This window comes from Brassica napus, chromosome A3 (genome assembly GCF_020379485.1).
Source record: "Brassica napus cultivar Da-Ae chromosome A3, Da-Ae, whole genome shotgun sequence".
NCBI classification, from domain to species: Eukaryota; Viridiplantae; Streptophyta; class Magnoliopsida; order Brassicales; family Brassicaceae; genus Brassica; species Brassica napus.
In genome coordinates, this window is record NC_063436.1 from 1,485,280 (window position 1) to 1,505,812 (window position 20,533).

General features: G+C 35.4%; 5 protein-coding genes and 2 long non-coding RNA genes across 8 annotated transcripts; 3 read left to right on the plus strand and 4 right to left on the minus strand.

Annotated features, from left to right (window-relative positions):
* The first annotated feature begins 747 nt into the window (after positions 1–747).
* On the plus strand, positions 748–2,137 carry LOC111210460 (protein-S-isoprenylcysteine O-methyltransferase B). 2 transcript variants are annotated; one of them, XM_022710855.2, is made up of 2 exons: positions 748–999; positions 1,356–2,137. In XM_022710855.2, the coding sequence occupies exon 2, from the start codon at positions 1,383–1,385 to the stop codon at positions 1,974–1,976; it is 594 nt and encodes a 197-aa protein (XP_022566576.2). In that variant the 5' UTR covers positions 748–999; positions 1,356–1,382; the 3' UTR covers positions 1,977–2,137. The 2 variants fall into 2 exon arrangements, with proteins under 2 accessions (XP_022566576.2, XP_022566577.2); XM_022710856.2 differs by having other exon boundaries at positions 752–995.
* A 965-nt stretch (positions 2,138–3,102) lies between these two features.
* LOC125593088 lies at positions 3,103–3,991 on the minus strand. Its single transcript, XR_007328996.1, has 2 exons — positions 3,572–3,991; positions 3,103–3,408 (listed from the first exon to the last, which is right to left on the minus strand). It is a non-coding gene; the product is annotated as an uncharacterized LOC125593088 (long non-coding RNA).
* Positions 3,992–4,246: 255 nt separating this feature from the next.
* Positions 4,247–5,114, plus strand: LOC125593089. Its single transcript, XR_007329000.1, has 2 exons — positions 4,247–4,645; positions 4,809–5,114. It is a non-coding gene; the product is annotated as an uncharacterized LOC125593089 (long non-coding RNA).
* Positions 5,115–6,232: 1,118 nt separating this feature from the next.
* On the plus strand, positions 6,233–8,033 carry LOC111210462 (FAD synthetase 2, chloroplastic-like). Its single transcript, XM_022710861.2, has 4 exons — positions 6,233–6,589; positions 6,839–6,891; positions 7,116–7,251; positions 7,341–8,033. Exons 1-4 carry the CDS (start codon positions 6,351–6,353, stop codon positions 8,005–8,007), a joined length of 1,095 nt encoding a protein of 364 aa, XP_022566582.2. The 5' UTR covers positions 6,233–6,350; the 3' UTR covers positions 8,008–8,033.
* Positions 8,034–8,447: 414 nt separating this feature from the next.
* Positions 8,448–9,335, minus strand: LOC111214536 (GEM-like protein 4). The gene has a single exon (XM_022717477.2). The coding sequence runs from the start codon at positions 9,259–9,261 to the stop codon at positions 8,656–8,658; it is 606 nt and encodes a 201-aa protein (XP_022573198.2). The 5' UTR covers positions 9,262–9,335; the 3' UTR covers positions 8,448–8,655.
* A 1,316-nt stretch (positions 9,336–10,651) lies between these two features.
* Positions 10,652–13,211, minus strand: LOC106384972 (alpha-galactosidase 2). The gene is made up of 14 exons (XM_013824901.3): positions 12,932–13,211; positions 12,797–12,855; positions 12,656–12,712; positions 12,539–12,573; positions 12,353–12,456; positions 12,183–12,258; positions 11,977–12,101; positions 11,804–11,887; positions 11,652–11,716; positions 11,502–11,584; positions 11,340–11,430; positions 11,210–11,259; positions 11,001–11,141; positions 10,652–10,901 (listed from the first exon to the last, which is right to left on the minus strand). The coding sequence occupies exons 1-14, from the start codon at positions 13,063–13,065 to the stop codon at positions 10,809–10,811; spliced, it is 1,197 nt and encodes a 398-aa protein (XP_013680355.3). The 5' UTR covers positions 13,066–13,211; the 3' UTR covers positions 10,652–10,808.
* A 799-nt stretch (positions 13,212–14,010) lies between these two features.
* Positions 14,011–16,646, minus strand: LOC111210464 (alpha-galactosidase 1-like). The gene is made up of 14 exons (XM_022710864.2): positions 16,262–16,646; positions 16,107–16,165; positions 15,967–16,023; positions 15,845–15,879; positions 15,664–15,767; positions 15,513–15,588; positions 15,288–15,412; positions 15,123–15,206; positions 14,979–15,043; positions 14,817–14,899; positions 14,652–14,742; positions 14,518–14,567; positions 14,288–14,428; positions 14,011–14,185 (listed from the first exon to the last, which is right to left on the minus strand). Exons 1-14 carry the CDS (start codon positions 16,441–16,443, stop codon positions 14,093–14,095), a joined length of 1,245 nt encoding a protein of 414 aa, XP_022566585.2. The 5' UTR covers positions 16,444–16,646; the 3' UTR covers positions 14,011–14,092.
* Between the last annotated feature and the right edge of the window lie 3,887 nt (positions 16,647–20,533).

Below are 20,533 nucleotides of genomic sequence, written 5' to 3' on the forward strand. Positions count from 1 at the left end.
GAATGCTTTGGTACAACAGTTTCACTAGTAAAAAATGAAGAGGAAAATATAGTCACCAAGCTTACTAATCTCTATAAGAGCTTGGAGAAGTCAAAATGCGTAAACAAGTTATCTATAAGGGAAAAAAAAATTCCAAAATCAATGACAATGAAACAGGAACTCAGGCTTAAGACAACCAAGAAGGATTAGGAGCCAAAATCTTCTTCTGGGAAGGTTTTCTGGCTATGTACTTAGGGTGCAATTGGAATATATTTTTTTGGAATATAAACTTCATGAATGTTTAATTCTTTCTCATTTCATAAAATATTCACCAGTTACAATGAAAAAAAAATGACTATTCCTTCTCATTCCATATTATTCATTTCCATTCCAAAAAAAATATTAACATTCTTTTGAAAAACCATTTCACGTAAAAATAGTTCAGGAACAAATGAAATACTAATTTCATTCCATTGAATTCCACTAATTATCATTCATGTAATTACACTTATTCCTTTTATTAACATCCAGTTATAGCCTTAGTTTTGCCTCTCCCAAAGTTTGTTGGGAAATGTTTAATCTAATTGACATCTAACTACCATTGCTAATTTAAACCGGAACAAACTGATCGGTTGGTTATGTGAAACCACGATTTAGATTAAAATTAAATCCTAGTTAGATGTTCAAAAAAAAAAAAAATCCTAGTTAAACCGGTGAAATATGATCAAACCGGTCGCGAACCGGTAGTTCTAAAAAAGCATGGTTCTTTCTTTACATTTTAGAGTGTCCCAAAAAAAAAAAAGAAAAAAAGAGTTCCTTCCCTCAACGTGATTTTGACCGGAAGCTCTATCTAACAGAAGGGATCTCTCTGTGTTTAGAAAGGTAAGCCCTTGATTATTACCCCCCAAGCAAAGAATAAAGGGTTTCAACTGCAAACTTTGCTCTCTCCTTCAAAGTCCCCACCCGATTCTCACTCCCAGCTTCGGGACATTTCTCGCATTCTCCGTCAATTTCAAGTGGGTATGTCTCAGATCCTCCTTGTTATTTTCAGTTATATACATCTAATCATTAATCCTTGTACTAGATCTTCGTTTTTCATGTAAAAATATTATCTTGGAAACATATCATGACTCCTTTTTAATGGATTAAGAAGATTATAGTCTAGTGTGAAGGAGAACATTCTTGAGGCCTTTGTCACAGTTAAATTGATTGAGCTTTAATGTTCTTGAGATTTTGGTTTTAAAGATATATCTTTTAGTCAAGTGAGAGAGTTTGGATACTTCAATGCTTCCCATCTTTGGCTTATTCCTTCCTTTGTGTTATAATCGACCTCAATAACATCTTGTCTGGTCTGTAACTCGTGTTTTTTTTTTCAGGTCTGAGCTAAACCTTGTAAAGAATCAATGACAGAGATCTTTACTGACACTGGATCCAGACAGTTAACACAAATGTTCCTAGCGATAATCTTCTTCCACACATCGGAATACATTCTCGCCAGAGCCATCCACGGACCATCGAGAGTCACTCTAAGCTCACTCCTAATCACCAAACACTACGCTTTCGCAATGCTAGTATCCATCCTCGAGTACCTAACCGAGATCACTCTCTTTCCTTCCCTGAAACAGCACTGGTGGATCAGCAACTTCGGTCTTGTAATGATTCTCCTCGGCGAAGTCCTTCGAAAAACCGCGATCATCACGGCGGGAAGATCCTTCACGCACCTCATAAAGATTCGCCACGAGGAGCATCACAGGCTTGTGACGCGAGGAGTGTATAGAATCGTGAGGCATCCGAGCTACTCCGGGTTTCTTGTATGGTCTGTGGGGACGCAGGTGATGCTGTGTAACCCTGTTTCGGCGGTTGCGTTTGCGGTTGTGGTGTGGAAGTTCTTTGCCGATAGGATACCTTATGAGGAGCATTACTTGAAGCAGTTTTTTGGGAGAGAGTATGTGGAGTATGCGCAGAGGGTTCACTCTGGTGTTCCTTTTGTAAACTGAAAAAACAATTTGAATCGGTTATTAACATTTATAGATTTGGTTGGATACTATTTGCATAGAAAATCATTAAAAGAGATGTTACTCATGTTTTTTAACATAAATGTATTTGTCACTGGTTAGTATCTGGTTATTCAACTCATATTTTATTTCTTTTGCCTTCATTGATTTTTTTTTTTAGTTTTTAGTTTCAAATTGGTTCATTTCTGATTTAAATTGTGGTTTGACATAGTTCTATTGGTGGTTGTTAGAGCATCAGCATTAGTGAACCCCCTTTTGGGGTTCATAAGAATTTTTTAATATTTTTTGGTGGGACCATAAATAGTATTGAACCTCTATTTATTGTGTTCTTGCATTAGTGAATTTCAAGAAGGGGTTCATAGAAATAAAATATTATTATTTATATTTTTTTAAACTTTCAATTAATTAACAATACATGAATAAAATATAATAATCTTTTATAATTTTTAAAAAAATTATTCAATACATTAAGAATAGATAACATAAAAATGACATTAAAATTTTATTCAATACATTGAGAATTCAAAAACATACAAAGATTATTCATACAATAATTGGCATTATTAAAAATTAAAAAAAAAATATAAAATATAAACATACAAATTTATATTAAATTTTATATATATTGAAATTGGTTACATAGTTATGACAGGTATATCAAACTTAACTAATTTTTTTAAAAACAATTAAACCTACACCTAAAATTCTAAATCCAAAGTTCTATCTCCAACGTCACCGTCTTCTAGTCACATACCGGAGCTTGGACCTTCTCCACTCTAAACACCTAATGTCCTCGCCACTAATGACTCACCCCTTTTGCCACCTTCTCCTCCATCAAGCTTCTCTGCCTTGTCTACCTTCCTGTAACACAATACACAAACTACAGAATATATATTATATAGAACGCAAAGAGTCAGAGGCAGATGTGCATGGTAAATCGGATGACTTGTCTCAGGCATTAAACATCATCTCCAACAATGGAAGACAAAAAAAACAGCATATTACTTTGTGTAGTTGCATGATTCTATCTCTCCCAACCGTAAGTGCACGCTTTGACACTTCGATCAAATGAACCAGAGTAGAGCTCTGCAGTTCTGTGTCTGAAACATAGGGAAAAAACAGTGTTCCTGTGACCTGTAAAGGCCTGTAGACACATAATCATAAAAGCTGAGACAAATTGGACCTTATGAACATGGCGATCAACTCCTCTAGTCGTCAAGTAACGACCATCAGAGTTAACAGCTAAAGCATCTACAATTACAACAAACAGCAATCATGAATACAAAATGAAACCTCTGAGCAATGGTTCCAAGACAGACAGTCTATAAGTTCTTCCTTTGTCACCACCATCTCCAAGCAAAGCAGGCTCTGTCACACTCAAGAACCTCAGCTTATCAAAGCATCACTTGCATTACTGTAAACATATACAAAATACACATTCAATCAATTCTTGTGACTATATAAGCTATGAACTATCAAATCCAACAATCTGCTCACATGCCAGTGATAAAGTCTCAAGCTTTCACATTCAAATCAAGTTCCCATGACTAAAAATCAAAACTTTAGTAGAAACGAACCTCAGCTTGGCACTCGAGCTTCTCATCGGACCCTTCACCGCGAACCAATTACATATCTTCTCGAGGTCCCAACTACATGAAGCGCCGGTTCTCAGACCACCACCACTGCGAGAAAGAAACACACAAGTAGATATATTGATTTCAGTAAACATACACAAGGAATAAGGTCCAATTTGTCAGACCACCACCATTCTCCTCTGATTGTTACAAAAGAGAAATAAAAAACAGAGAAGAATTGAGATGAAAGGAGAAAAAAATGAATTTGATGAAATAAGGTCCAATTTGTCAGACCACCACCATTCTCCTCTGATTGTTGTAAAAGAGAAATAAAAAACAGAGAAGAATTGAGATGAAAGGAAAAAGAATTGAATCTGATGAAATGAGGAGAGAGGAGAGAAGATGACGAACAATGGAAGGAGATGGAGAGAGAGTGGAGGAAGCTAAAGCTAGACTTATTACCAAACTCCAGCTTCTGTAAGAGACGAGAAGAAGATGTGGAGAAGGAAAGAGAAGACAATGACTGATTGACACGGTTCAGACCACGTGTCAATCAGTCATTGTCTTCTCTTTCCTTCTCCACATCTTCTTCTCGTCTCTTACAGAAGCTGGAGTTTGGTAATAAGTCTAGCTTTAGCTTCCTCCACTCTCTCTCCATCACCTTCCATTGTTCGTCATCTTCTCTCCTCTCTCCTCATTTCATCAGATTCAATTCTTTTTCCTTTCATCTCAATTCTTCTCTGTTTTTTATTTCTCTTTTACAACAATCAGAGGAGAATGGTGGTGGTCTGACAAATTGGACCTTATTTCATCAAATTCATTTTTTTCTCCTTTCATCTCTATTCTTCTCTGTTTTTTATTTCTCTTTTGTAACAATCAGAGGAGAATGGTGGTGGTCTGACAAATTGGACCTTATTCCTTGTGTATGTTTACTGAAATCAATATATCTACTTGTGTGTTTCTTTCTCGCAGTGGTGGTGGTCTGAGAACCGGCGCTTCATGTAGTTGGGACCTCGAGAAGATATGTAATTGGTTCGCGGTGAAGGGTCCGATGAGAAGCTCGAGTGCCAAGCTGAGGTTCGTTTCTACTAAAGTTTTGATTTTTAGTCATGGGAACTTGATTTGAATGTGAAAGCTTGAGACTTTATCACTGGCATGTGAGCAGATTGTTGGATTTGATAGTTCATAGCTTATATAGTCACAAGAATTGATTGAATGTGTATTTTGTATATGTTTACAGTAATGCAAGTGATGCTTTGATAAGCTGAGGTTCTTGAGTGTGACAGAGCCTGCTTTGCTTGGAGATGGTGGTGACAAAGGAAGAACTTATAGACTGTCTGTCTTGGAACCATTGCTCAGAGGTTTCATTTTGTATTCATGATTGCTGTTTGTTGTAATTGTAGATGCTTTAGCTGTTAACTCTGATGGTCGTTACTTGACGACTAGAGGAGTTGATCGCCATGTTCATAAGGTCCAATTTGTCTCAGCTTTTATGATTATGTGTCTACAGGCCTTTACAGGTCACAGGAACACTGTTTTTTCCCTATGTTTCAGACACAGAACTGCAGAGCTCTACTCTGGTTCATTTGATCGAAGTGTCAAAGCGTGCACTTACGGTTGGGAGAGATAGAATCATGCAACTACACAAAGTAATATGCTGTTTTTTTTGTCTTCCATTGTTGGAGATGATGTTTAATGCCTGAGACAAGTCATCCGATTTACCATGCACATCTGCCTCTGACTCTTTGCGTTCTATATAATATATATTCTGTAGTTTGTGTATTGTGTTACAGGAAGGTAGACAAGGCAGAGAAGCTTGATGGAGGAGAAGGTGGCAAAAGGGGTGAGTCATTAGTGGCGAGGACATTAGGTGTTTAGAGTGGAGAAGGTCCAAGCTCGGTATGTGACTAGAAGACGGTGACGTTGGAGATAGAACTTTGGATTTAGAATTTTAGGTGTAGGTTTAATTGTTTTTAAAAAAATTAGTTAAGTTTGATATACCTGTCATAACTATGTAACCAATTTCAATATATATAAAATTTAATATAAATTTGTATGTTTATATTTTATATTTTTTTTTTAATTTTTAATAATGCCAATTATTGTATGAATAATCTTTGTATGTTTTTGAATTCTCAATGTATTGAATAAAATTTTAATGTCATTTTTATGTTATCTATTCTTAATGTATTGAATAATTTTTTTAAAAAATTATAAAAGATTATTATATTTTATTCATGTATTGTTAATTAATTGAAAGTTTAAAAAAATATAAATAATAATATTTTATTTCTATGAACCCCTTCTTGAAATTCACTAATGCAAGAACACAATAAATAGAGGTTCAATACTATTTATGGTCCCACCAAAAAATATTAAAAAATTCTTATGAACCCCAAAAGGGGGTTCACTAATGCTGATGCTCTAAGGATCGGTTCAATGAATTAAAGTCATTTTTCATTTTTTTAAATCAATTCGGGCCTAGGAACTTGAGCCCATGAACCCCATTACATCCTCTAATGCGCCTGCTCTTAGCTCTCTGAGTGTTACCCAAACTCTCTTAATGAGCCAGAGGGTTATGTTTTAGGGTGGTCTTGGAAACACTCTGCCTGACCTAGAGGTTTATGTTTTGGGGTGGTATCGAAACACTCTGTCTGAGCTAGAGGGTTATTCTTACTTTTGGTCACAAAACCTTAACCACAGTGGTAGGTAAAGCTCCGGCGAAGAGTCTCCGAGAGAGCGAGCGAGAGCTTTGGCCGATCGTTAATCTCGAGGAGGGACCATGTTGAGCGGAGGCTCACGTGCCTTGCAGCATTTGTCCGATTACCATCATCATCATGCTTCCATCGGATTAGGTTTTTGTGGGGCTAAGATCGTGCAGCTCTCTTCTTTCTTCCTCAGGCCTTCTCAAGCTAAGGCGAGCGGTAATTGCAGCTACAAATTGCGTCACCGGATGATTTCTTCATCTGGGTTTCACTACAGGACTTCCGGCGAAACGCCTATCCTTCACAACTGCTTCAGGTTGTTTTTGTACTCCTCGATTTGAAAATTTAAATGTCATGTTGGTCCTTTTCAGAGGATTTTGACATCTAAAGTTTGCATCTTGACGACATGACATGAGTTTCCCAGTTTAGGTTCTTGCGTGTATTGTCTGTTGAGCTATTATGTTTCTTGATTGGACAAGTTTTTAGGAGTTATGTTACTGCTCTCTAATTGATGTACAAGTTGGCGTCTTTTTCTCATTATCTGTTTTGTTTTCTTCCTCCAAAGCCAGCGAGAAGATGATCTTGAGCTTCCAGCTGATGGGTCAAGTCCTGTTTCAGGTATCTTCGTTTCTTCTTTCTTGCTTCCTATTAAAAGTTCACACCTTTCTAGTTTTTAAATGGTGGATTATGCAATAATTAGCTTTAATTTGCAGTGCGACACTAGAAACTAGATAAGACAATGTAACTTACTAGATGTTAGCATTTGGTGATGTTTAGAAGTTGTCTGATGGTTCTGCAATGCCCTTATTAGATGTTATCGTTTTTGACATTTTATGTTGCAGGAGGTATTGTTGCTCTAGGGAAGTTTGATGCACTGCATGTTGGCCATCGAGAGCTTGCCATTCAAGCTTCTAGAATCGGAACTCCTTATCTATTATCTTTTGTTGGAATGGCTGAGGTATTCGGTTGGGAGCCTAGGTAATGTCCCCCTTGGCCGAAGTTTTTTTAAAATCAGTTTGTGCTCTATCCTGTGGTGACTACTGACAAATATATATATGTACAAGCAGGGCTCCTATAGTGGCCAAATGTGATCGAAAACGTGTGCTTACCTCTTGGGACTCATATTGTGGAAACAAAGCACCTGTAGAGTACGAGATTGAATTTGCCAGCGTGCGGCATCTTACCCCACGTGAATTTGTTGAGAAGCTATCAAAAGAGCTCAGGGTCTGCGGAGTTGTAGCAGGCGAAAATTACAGATTTGGATATAAAGCTTCGGGTGATGCCTCTGAGCTAGTGAGATTGTGCGAGGAGTACGGTATCGGTGCTTACATCATAACCTCCGTGATGGACAAGAAGCAAGACTCAGAAAAGAGAGACTCAGCGGACTCGAAAGACAGAGGGCAAGTCTCTTCTACACGTGTACGCCAAGCTCTTGCAGCGGGAGATATGAGTTATGTATCAGAGCTCCTCGGCAGGGCACATCGGCTTATCTTGCAAGTCGACAACACCGGAGATATGCAGAGTGAAAGAAGGATCTCAGTGCCGAGATCATCAGTACTTAATCTACCGCCTGGAAATGGAGTTTACAAGGCATGTTTGGTTCTAGCTGATGATGAGCCTTCAGTTCCGTGTAGGGTAGTTGTTGATTCATCATATATACATGTAGAAACAGAGGAGCTACAACTCTGTAATTCAGATTTGGCTCAAGAGTTCTTGAGTGTTGAGTTTGGTTGATTCAATCTTTGATTAGTTCCTATCAATTCATTTGTGTCTCCATTGAAATTCTTACAGAAAACAAATACTCGTTCATGTTTTAAAAAAAAATTGTTTCAAAAAGATACATTTTTTATTCGTAACATTCAAATTATACTAATTTATTGATAAATTTTGTTATATAATTAAAATATTTTAGTACAGAAGACTCGCATGAACAAGATCTAGTTTTTATCAAGCAATAGCAATAAATTATAAACTTCAACAAAAATTATTTGTGTTTGTTAAATTTTTATTGGCTAAAAATTATGAAAATACTAAATACAAAATAGTGTATTTATAACCAAAATTTAATATATTTGCTTAGTGATAAATTATAAACTTTAACAAAATTATTTGTGTTTATTAAAATTTTATTAGTTAAAAATTATGAAAATACTAAACATAAAAGAGTGTATTTATAACCAAAGTTTAATAAATTTTATTAATATGTGTGAAAACTATGAAACATATAATGTTTTTGAAACAGATGAATTATTCTTTTAAACTCCAATTGAATTTTGTACAGTATTGTTTGTCTTTCTAAGACTATTTTCTTATCAATCAGGTAAAGAAGAAATGAAATATTTCTAAAACGCCAAAGCTTCTAAGAAACACTGGCTTTAACTATTATTCTTCACTGTCTTCATAGCTCAGAGAAAGAGCTTTCTCAAGACATCTGAAAGCTTTCTTGTAGCTTAAGAACCCCATGAACCAGAACTCGAAACCATCGACCGTGACTACTTCCATGTACTTCTGTGACGGTTTCTTCGTGTTCTGACTCTGATTCACTCTCTTGATCTTGCACAAAGGGATAGACACTTTGTAGTGAACTCGGATCATGTCTCCTTGAGGGGAAGCCACCTTTATTGATCTCTCGCTGCAAAAGGACATTTTCTTGGAAGAAATGAAGAGAAGGCCTGCGATGGGACCTGCTGTAGTCGACAGGTAACACTGGTAAGTTTTGAAGAGTTTCTCATCTTCATTGACTCTGAAGAGCCGCTTATAGATCTTCTCTAAGCCTCCTACCTGAAGAATCTTAGCCCCCAAAGATAGCTTTCTCTTCACTGTTTCGGTTAGCTTTGGTCTTAACTTGTTCTGGTCCCTAGCTCCATTGGTGAAACCATCTGTTTTCTTCCTTCTAAGAACTGATCTTCCTTTGTTACTCGAAGCCGGATCAGGTAAGTAACTAACCGGATAAGTAATGACTTGTTGCTCAACTCTGCTCATGTTCATCTTTAGAGGATTGTGTAATATTTTATGTTGATGTTGCTTGCTTGACGAAATGGTTTTGGTGAAGGGGTGAGGTATTTATAGGGCAATGAAAAGATAAGATAATGAATATTTTAAATACCTTTTTGAGCACAAGATGAGTCATAATGGGTCATCAATGATTCAGCAAGAATGAAAGGATTTTTCAGTTTGAATCTTTTTAATTTGGTGATTAGGATTAAAGCAACGCGTTTGGCTGCTTTGAATTGATTAGGATCACACGCCCCTCACGTTAGACTCCGACATGCTTTTTAACCTACTACAAGTTGGCAAGACGGCATGTTCAATGGCAAGACGGCATACTTCTTTTTTTTTTATATTGTCTAGTTTCTTACACATCACATGACATGCATGTAAATACGTATCTCGTGTGTAGTTTCTTACACATCACATGCATGTAAAAACGTTTCCGTTCAGCAGAATCTCAGTTGCCTATATATCTTTACTAATTAGTTTTTAGATATTTTATTACATTTTCAATCAATTTGGAACATGAAAGTATAAAAATGTTCAGAAAAAAAATATTAAAGTAGAAGACAAAGTAAGAAACAATATAACGCTGACTTATGGAGAAGGGATGTTGTGGCTTTGGAGCTTTCTGAGTTGGCATGGTGACTTTCTGAGGCCATAACCTTTATTATCTTGCTAAGATAAGGTATTGTCATGTATTTGAAAGTCAGAAAACTAATAAATAAATCACAAAAGAAATTATGGTTTGAAATGGATCCCACCATAGACTTATAAACCTGCCGTTCTATGATGATTCTATCAATACGTCACCCATGTGATCTACACAAGATTCAAATGCTTTACACGGTTACACCTTTTTCTGTATACTACTATTAGTGTATGTTATCTTAAGATGTATTGAACTAGTTAACTATCACCATTTATGCTTGAAAACAAATGTATGCTTTTAGATGAATTGAACTAGTTAACTATTATATATGCTTGAAAACAAGTGTATGTTAGCTTTAGATGTAGTGAGCTAGCTTATAAATATTTCCTCAAGATAGAAAAGTTAATTATGCTTCCTTCTTTTGGAGTTGTCAGTTGCAAGCTCTCGGGCAATGTTTGGATCATGTCAGGGACCTTAGATCAACAGAACTTAAACATGCATGAAGAATCTGCTTCCTCCTGACTGTGAGAATTCATGCGAAGGCACAGAGATTTCGACTTGTGAATGGCTGAGTAATCTAATGATGATCTACCACTTCCATGTGGGTGGTAAGAATCTCTGTTTTGATTTCATATATCCTCCAGGACTATAAGCCTGGTTGTGGTATCTTGTAATCAGGAAATACACAGATGAAATTTTTTGCAAAAATCTGGATTTTTTATGAGAGATTCGCCATAATACAAATTCTTCTTACTATAAAAGGTATTTGGACTGATTATTTTTATGCTTGCATTTCATATTAAGCATGGTACACTCTTCCTGACTTCAACAGTAAATATTTTGCTAGGTATCAATTTCACTTGATTGACTCTAGCGGTAGAAGAAAAACATCTTATGCTTTGCTTCTGGTGAGAGTATACATTTTGCAGGCATGAGGCTCCACTAGGGCAGATAATTGTTTTCTAACACCTGAGTGTGTTGAATGCTGCATTCATCAAAAGTTTTCATGATTAGGTTTCATGTGTGACTAGTAGTAAAGTTTTAGTGCATAAAGAGAATCCATGGTTTGTTTATTGTAATTTACCGCCCATAAGTCACGAGCATTAACAATAGATGATGAATCAATACCAATGTCCTCCCATCGAGCTGTGATGTTAGCAGGTGTTGATCCTCTGTTCCATAGGATAACTGCTACTCGTTTCATGCTTAGCGGACCTGCCCATACCTGCATGTGCATGTCTATGTGTTCATATTGTTGGCGTTTGGTGTGTGCATGCATAAGAAGTATAATACCTCAAGATCACCTTCTTTCTTGATTTTCTTTCCTTGGATTCCAAGTTTGTCTGAACATAAACAGCTAAAGGCTCTTACTACTATTGCTTCTAAAGTGTTTTAAGAACCTTCTTTGATATTAGTTAATTACCTTGATTAACACCAATCACCTCTTTGTTACTAAGCAACTCATAAGTCACTTTGTCCATCGATCTAAGATCACAACCAATCAGCAGAGGAGCCTGCAAGAGACAAACACAGTCCAACATTTGTTATCACGTAAAGAAAAACATTCATACTATGTTCATCATACTTTTGCCAATGCCCATATGCTGAAATGAGATCTGTATTCTTCTCTAGTCATGCCTCCATTTCCCACTTCAAGCATGTCTGGATCTGTTTCAGTTTCACCGACATTACTTTCTCCACTCACATCTGTTATTAGGTAAAAAAACCTACTTACCGTTCCATGATCCTGGTCTTGCGTAAGACGCCCATCTATCATTCTGATCTGCTATCATTGTCATGCTAATAACCAAATAAAAAGAAGACACAATCATCTTCATGTTCTTGTTCCACTAAGATTGCAAGAAAGAGCCATTAAAGAAGAGAAACCTCTTCCAGTTATCTCGGATGTCTCCTGTTGTTCTCCAACTGTTACCAATAGCTCCTGCCCATGTTGCTGGATCCTCTTGTCCCCTGCGTTTTACAATTCCGTTTCAACATCAGATCAGACCAAAGTTGTCTGGAAAAAAAAAAGAATCTATAACTTGTGTTTTGGTTCTTACCATTCACACAAAGAGAAGAATATGGATCTTCCTGAATTGATCAGAGCTCTGCTCATCTTTGGGTATCTTTCTTTTGGACTTGTTCCTGTGTTTTGGCAGTTATCATACTTCAAGTAATCAATGCCCTGTCAAAATTCACCATAACAAAAAGACACAGCTTCAGGATTGGTTTCAAATGTAACATGCATACATACATACATACATACCCATGAGGCAAATGTTTTGGCATCTTGTTCTTCATGCCCAAGTGAGCCAGGCATGGTTTGGCTGCAGGTAAGAGTCCTATAGATCAAGAAATAAAGGAAGATCAACAAAGAAACTATTAACTATTTCTTGAAAAGATTTGAGTTTAATAACAAAAGTCTCTTGTGTATACCCAGCATCAGAGTAGATCCCAAGCTTAAGCCCTTTACTATGAACATAATCTGATAAAGCTTTGATCCCTGAAGGAAACGTCGACGCTTTTGCAACCAAGTTTCCCTGATAAATACATCATACACACATCTCAGCTTCGTTCTTGGATTGTCACACACATCTCAGTAAAAACAAATGTTTCTTTAACCTTAGAATCTCTCTTGAGTTCACCCCAACAATCATCTGTAACACACAGAGGTAAACAGTACACAATAGTAAGAAGAAAACAGATTAAGAAACACCAAAAGTTTCATCTATGTTTTACCTATGTTGATATACTTGTAACCTATTGCAGAGAGACCACTTGAAACCATTGCATCAGCTGCAGAGAAACTCAGTTTATTATTATTTTGATTAATCAATTTTGTATCAGATTTGTTCGTTGAATAATAGAACTAGTAATAACCAGTTTGTTTGATGAGATTTTCATTGATGTTACACTGAAAATGATTCCAGCTATTCCACCTGATAAGAAAGTACAATCATAAGAGGAAGGTAAATTGTGAGTCAAGGAAATTAAAACAAATGAGGAGGATCAAACCCCATTTGAGGAGTGAGAGCAAGTCCATTGTTCATCAACATTCGACTCTGAAACCCATCAACCACCTGAGTAAGAGTTAGACTCAGACTCAGAGTGAAAGTTATGATCAGTAAGAAGAAACCAAGAAGAACCATTGCTTGATCAAAGTTTATTTGCTTGTTTCCTTCAATGATTGTAATAACTAGACAGATTGTGACAAAGAGAGAAGAGAGATTCAAGAAAAGTCAAAGATGGGTTCTGTAATGAATGTCTGATGTTAAAGTGGGAACTGTGGAATCATACCCAGAGATCTGTGTATATATATAGGACACAAACACTGTGACTGTCCTACCATAGCAAGTGGGTCGTTTTCCATTTTAAATTTAATTTTAGTTTCATTATTGGTTTTTCAGATAACAAGAATACATATTTTTCTTTATTTATTATTTATGGTTGTGACGCAAAAAGTGTAAAGAGATTGAGGAAAAGAAGAAGTTCTTGTCAGTGTAAGACGTATTCATAGTTAAGAACTGTAATATAAAGTTTGAGGATAACATATCTTCTCAACTGTTCAAGAACTGTAGTATATGTTGTTACCTACTTTTAGTTATGAATCAGTTCTGAGACAGATAATGCCATTTAGATCCAAAACATAGAAACAGAATACTTCACGCCTTTCAATAAGTGGTTAGGTCTTTATCCTCATGATCGCACTGGACTCTTATCTAGTAGACACAATCGAATTTTTGCACTTTTATTTCTATATAGTTAACCTATCATGCATCATAAATGATAATGTACTATAATGGTATTCAGATTATATAACATTGTGTGAAGTATATACAAGCTTTACATATTTTTGTAGACTTCAACTACTGTAAATACATCTCACAACCTGTTTCTAGGTAAGGTTAAAAGTTTGAACTTTAAGATGTGTATCACGCCGCACGAGTTAGAAAGAGTATACTTTAAGGTAAAGTCTCTTAAGTTATGGACATGTCAGGACCACATGTGATTTGACTTGTGTCACACGCCAAAAAAGCAAAAAGATCATCATTGTACGGACATATATTTCATTTTTGAAAATGAAATTCACTGAATCAGATGTAGAACAATTTTATTGAAGGAACCGATAACTGTTTCTACAGAACAATTGGATATTACAAGGTAAACCCTCTAATCTCAGGCAACAGGTTTGAGAACATACAACTTACACGCATGTGAATCAACTGTTGCCGTCAAGTTCCCTACAAACTTTTGCTTCAATGTCTTGTGCTGTTCTCATATCACAACAAAAAAACACATTCATCAGTAAGACAATGTTTGATTTTGTCTTTGTTATGGTGTTTGGTTTATGTTAAGTATGTATCCGCATACCTCCCATATATCTCTAGCTTCAACAATGCTATTTGGAGGGATCTCAATATCATCCCAAAAAGCAGTAATCGGTAATCTTGTTGGTCCACGGTTCAACAGAAGCAAAGCTACTCTGTAACCTGACAATGGTCCTGCCCAAATCTGATATTCATTACCACCAAAACGATTAGTTTAGATGAGAAAGAATCAGTCTATAGATGAAATTAGTAAACGTTGGTTCTTGAACAGACCTGGATATCACCTTCCATTCTAGCTTTCTTGGCCTGAACACCATGTGAATCTACAAGAACCACTTATTAGTTTGTAATACACACTCAATCAACATGGCTTTTGAGGAATCGGCTAAACAACAATAGTTAAGTACCTTGATTAATAGCAATAACCTCCTTGTTTGCCACAATCTCCATAGTTTCTTTAGTCATGTTTCTTATGTCACAACCAAGTAGAAGAGGAGCCTGTAATATAAATGCATACATCATTTGTTTTCAGACTTGATAGTGTTTTTTATTAAAATATATGGTTTAGTTACCTTGGAGATTGCCCATATGCTGAAATGGACTATGTACTCGTCTTTAGTCATCCCTCCATTTCCCACTTCAAGCATATCAGGATCTGCAACCAACGACAAAGTCACACACACACCACTAGTCATAATTTTCTCACACACACATGTTCTCTTCCTGATATATACCGTTCCAGCCACCAGGCCTTGCATGCTCAGCGTAGAATTCGTTCATGTCTGCATTGGCGAGCATACTGTACAAGTAAAAAAAAAACATTTAGAGACTCTTGAGTAAACATGTGACAATCTTTGTCTTTTATTCCTCTTCTTTACCTAAGCCAACTATCATTGATGTCACTAGTGGTTCTCCAACTGTTGCCTAGTGGAGATCCCCAGAGAGCTGGATGCATGTCCCCCCTGATAAGAAAACCAACTCATAAGTCTTAACTCTTACACAGAAACAGGGAATCAACACAATGAAAGGGGACATGTTTGTACCATTCGCACAAGGAGTGAAAGATGGGACGGCCAGATTTCATCAGAGCTCTGGTCATAACTGGATACCTAACAGTTGGTCTTGAGCCATCGGTGTTGCAGTTATCATACTTCAAGTAATCTATTCCCTGAAATAATATAATAGCCAATAATTGTTTAATTAGTACTTGTTGTCTCATTCTTGTTCAGTTCATGAGATGAAAAAGAATGTCATTGTCATCTAAATACCCATTCCGCAAATGTCTTGGCATCTTGCTCCTCATGGCCTAGAGAGCCCGGCATTGTTTTGCTGCATGTCAAGTACCTGTTGAACCAAACAATCATTTGAGTCCAATGTGTATTCATTCCTCAAAACCGATGAAACTATGATAGAATTTACCCTGCATCAGAGTAAATCCCAAGCTTAAGGCCCTTGCTGTGAACGTAATCGGCAAGTGCTTTAATGCCAGAAGGGAAAGTTGATTTCTTTGGCACTAGGTTTCCCTGGAACCACATATTTGAACAAAGATCAAGATCTAGTAAAGTGCAATAAACAAGTGAAACTAAGAGGGAGAGAGTACCTTTTGGTCACGAGCAAGTTCAGCCCAACAATCATCTAAGAAACAAACCAAGAACTTAAACATTAGTTAAATAACCTTGAGAGTTTATTACAACTTGAGAGTCAAATACAAGAGCCATTTACCGATATTAACATAGTTGTAACCGAGCTTAGAGAGGCCAGTGCTAACCAAAGCATCAGCTGTTACATTGCATATGATTTGTTCAGAAGACATTACACGACATAGCAAATGGTTCCACATAATCTAAAGACAAAAACTAAACCAGTTTCTTTGATGACTTTCTCATTTATGTTACAGCTAAAATGGTTCCAGCTATTCCACCTGCAGTATCATTATAACCAACTTCTTTCTTTCAGACATCATCAAGAATTAAAAGCTAAGCAAATAGCTAGAGAGAGACATAAGAGTTGTACGGACCCCATGGGAGGAGTGACGCCTAGGCCATTAGCGAGTAGATGTCTTCGTACTATCTCAGAATCTTCGCTGTCAACGTCACGGGCTCTTTGGACTGATCTAGAAGTCGTCATCAACACTGATGACATCATCAGGATCATAAGTACTGACATCTTCACCATCTCACTTTTCTCTCCTCTCGCCATTTCTTCAAAGTCTCCTCTATAGACGACAAGAACAGAGTGCGAAGATCTTTGGCCGACACTGCTTTAGTAGTAGAAGCTCAAGAGTGTTCTATATATTCTGCTTTATTCCCATTTTGCCCCTAGCACTCTTATCTAGACCAGATCATAGGATCTTTCTTTTCATCATTTTCTAGACTAAGAGATCACATCTTTCTTTTTTAATAAATCTAACGTCCACAGAAATCAATGGTCATTATATAACTCTTTTTGAAAAAAGTATATATAATTATAATTTCGGATTATACTATATTATTATTTTTTCTGTTTTCTTACAGAATTTCGATGATTGGTGGTTTATTCTAGAGATGAAAATATTAAGAACATTTTGATGAAGGTGTTAATTTGTTTTTACGGATATAATTTTTTGTTGAAATTAAGGAAAGTGTGAGAAGTTTGAAAAGTTGTAATGAAAAGTTTTTAATAAGAAAGGAATCTCACGTTTCTTGGAATAGCTGAGATAAAATAAAATACCTTTATGGAAGCAAAATCGAAATACACATGGGTCTGTCTTTTTATTTATTGTTAATATATTATATTTGATGGATTATATAATTCATATGTTTCTCAGGAGATCTTATACCAGTTTTAAAATTAACTAGATTTTTTAACTGCGCTACGCGCGGATAAGATACTATATGTATTTTTTATTATATTATTTAAGGAATATAAAATAAGACCACATAATATAAATATATTTTTTATATTTTCTTTGTGAAAATCATTATGTTGTTTGATTGTTGTACTTAATTCACATATTTGCATAGATATTTGTGATAGATGAATAACTATATTTTTATTATCAGTAAATAATATATATTTATTATATAATATAAGAAAAATGGAATTATTTACTTTTTAACAAACTTGTCTCATGTTGGGGACTCGGTTATAGACATATCATATTCGAATGAAACATTTTTACACTTATCAATCTTCTTAACAATCAAGAAACAAATCTGAATATCAAAACAATATCTCATACGATCTCTTTGTGGAATAACTACTCTGAAGAAATTGAATTTATGCATCAAAAAAGACTGGAAATGGATGTGCATATGTGTTATCTAAGTCAGCTTTACAAAAAACTATTTATAGTTCATATATCATTTATGTTCATCCTATTTTTTTGTCCATCATTTCTTAAACATCTTGAAATAAGTAATGCTAATTAATAATAAACTTTTTACTCACAAAATAAAAATCAAATTTGTCTAATTATCGCTTAATTTGTCTAACTGATATACGTATTTCTCAATTCTAAAAAATAATGTATAATATTGTATTACATTATTTAAAGAATATAAAATATGACTTCATAACATAAATATATTTTTTAAATTTTCTTTGTGGAAATCATTATGTTGTTTGATTGTTGTACTTGATTCACATATTTGCATAGATATTTGTGATAGATGAATAACTATATTTTTATTATCAGTAAATAATATATATTGATTATATAATATAGGGATTTTTGCAAAATTGACCTACAACTTAAAGTCAAACACAAAACTAACCTCCCTTTTTTTTGAAAATTGATTTTGCCCTATTCACCCCACAAGTTCAAATAATTTACGAAAATGCCATCAATTTTTTTTTTTCTTTTTTTTTCGAAAATGACATTTTTACTCTCTCACCCTCATCATCTTCAAGTAATTACAAGATTGCCATTGTCATCAATACCACAACCACCATGAACAACCAATTTGAAGCTCTTAATGCTCCCAAAATCGATTTACCCTTCTTCTTTTTCCATTCTTGTGAACTAAACACAACATATCTCTCACTTTCTCTCAACAATGAGCTAAAAAAACCCAAGATTTTGATTCTAAAATTTTTATGGTTCATAGAGTCATAGAAGCTAACGATTATGGGTGGGTGACTTTCGTTTGTGATTCTGTGGGCTTGGAGAAGCCTTATGTATGCTAAGGAACTTATCTCACCAATTTAAGGTATGACATCGAGTTTTTTTCCAGATCTGTTCGTCAGACGACTTACTTGGGAAGTCGTCTGGCTGTAGACGACTTACCTTTCAGTCGTCTGGCTGTAGACGACTTACCTGGAAGTCGTCTGGTCAACGCAGAGGTTATTTTTGCAATTGACTTTGAAATCTGTAACCTGAGACGACTGAAAGTTAAGTCGTCTACTATTGTTTGGTTTCAAAAAAAATTCCAAAGAACCTAGACGACTTACATTTCAGTCGTCATAGGTTAGTTTTGCATTTGACTGGATAATTTCAGAAGTTTGACTTCCCCAGACGACTTACATTTCAGTCGTCTGGCAAAAATTAAAATAATAATATTTTTTAAAAGTAGACGACTTAAAGTTAAGTCGTCATAGGTTAGTTTTGCAATTGAAAAAAAAAACTTCACGATTTAATTATACACAGACGACTTATAATTCAGTCGTCCACCAGACGACTTAATTGTAAGTCGTCCAGGACTTTTTTCCGAGATTCTGGTCAAACCTCGTAAATCCTGGACGACTTACATTTCAGTCGTCTCGTGGACGACTGAATTATAAGTCGTCTGTATATAATTAAATCTTGAAGTTTTTTTTTTCAATTGCAAAACTAACCTATGACGACTTAACTTTAAGTCGTCTACTTTTAAAAAAATATTATTATTTTAATTTTCACTAGACGACTGAAATGTAAGTCGTCCAAAAAGTCAAACTTCTGAAATAATCCAGTCAAATGCAAAACTAACCTCTGACGACTGAAATGTAAGTCGTCTAGCTTTTTTGGAGTTTTTTTTTAACCAAACAATAGTAGACGACTTAACTTTCAGTCGTCCGAAATAACAGATTTCAAAGTCAATTGCAAAAATAACCTCTGCGTTGACCAGACGACATATAGTTTAGTCGTCTAGACAACTTAGATTGAAGTCGTCCGCGTCTTCTCCACTAGTTTTTAAGTCTTCTACATTAGTTTTTGAATAACTTGTATTTTTAAGAGTGATAAGTAACTTCAAGATATGTAAAACTCATATTTACAAAATATGTTCTCTTCCTTAGTTTTACTAAATTTGACTAAGTTTTTCAATGCAAACTTATAAAAAATATGATATGCTTTGACTAGTTACTATTGTTTGTTTCCATCTCTTACCAACATTCTTGTTTATTATGATGAGAAAAAGGCCATTGGAGTTTATTATTGCATATGAGAGATCCAAAGATAAGAAAAAGGCTACTGAAGTCTATTGATTTGTAAATGTGTAAACACATTGTTAGCACATTTAATACATCTTGGAAAACATTATTACTGATTTTACAAAAAATTCACAACTAAAAGAGTATACATGCAATTCACAAAACAGACCACAAACAAAACTATTATAGATCATTCATCTACAAAGACAAGCTTGGATTCCACTTGAGTAGACAAGACCAGACAACTTTTAAGAAGTCCAGACGACTTCTAAGAAGTCCAGACGACTTCCAGGAAGTTCAGACGACTTTGCCAGAAGACTTTTAGGAAGTTCAGACGACTTCCAGACGACTTTACAGGAAGTCCAGACGACTTTTAGAAAGTCCAGACGACTTCCAGACGACTTCCAGACGACTTCCAGACGACTAACAAGTAAGTCGTCCCAGAAGTCTTCCAGATCTGAAAAACCTGCATTTTAAATCCAGATCTGAAAAACCTGCATATTCAAAAACGTTCAAATGGCTTAAAAACAGAAAAAAATGAATGGAAGATTAGATAAATCTACCTTTACAGAACACACAAAAATACATATCAAAAAATAATTGATCTACCTTTAAATTAGTGGAAGATGAGTACCATCTAATTAAAAACCTGCAAAAAAAAAATAGATTAGTAACAAAGACATGAGACAAAATTGAAAAATTCATATAAAGTTTGGTGTTTTCAAGTCAAAGAGATTAGAGTGGGTTTGGAGAGTTTTAGTTTGGGAAAAAAGTAAGAACTTTATACAACAAGAAGTTACCAAATGAAGAAAAATCAGACATAAGAACTTACCAAAACGCTCAGAAAAATCCAAACAACTTCCTAGAAGTCCAGACGACTTCCTAGAAGTCCAGACGACTT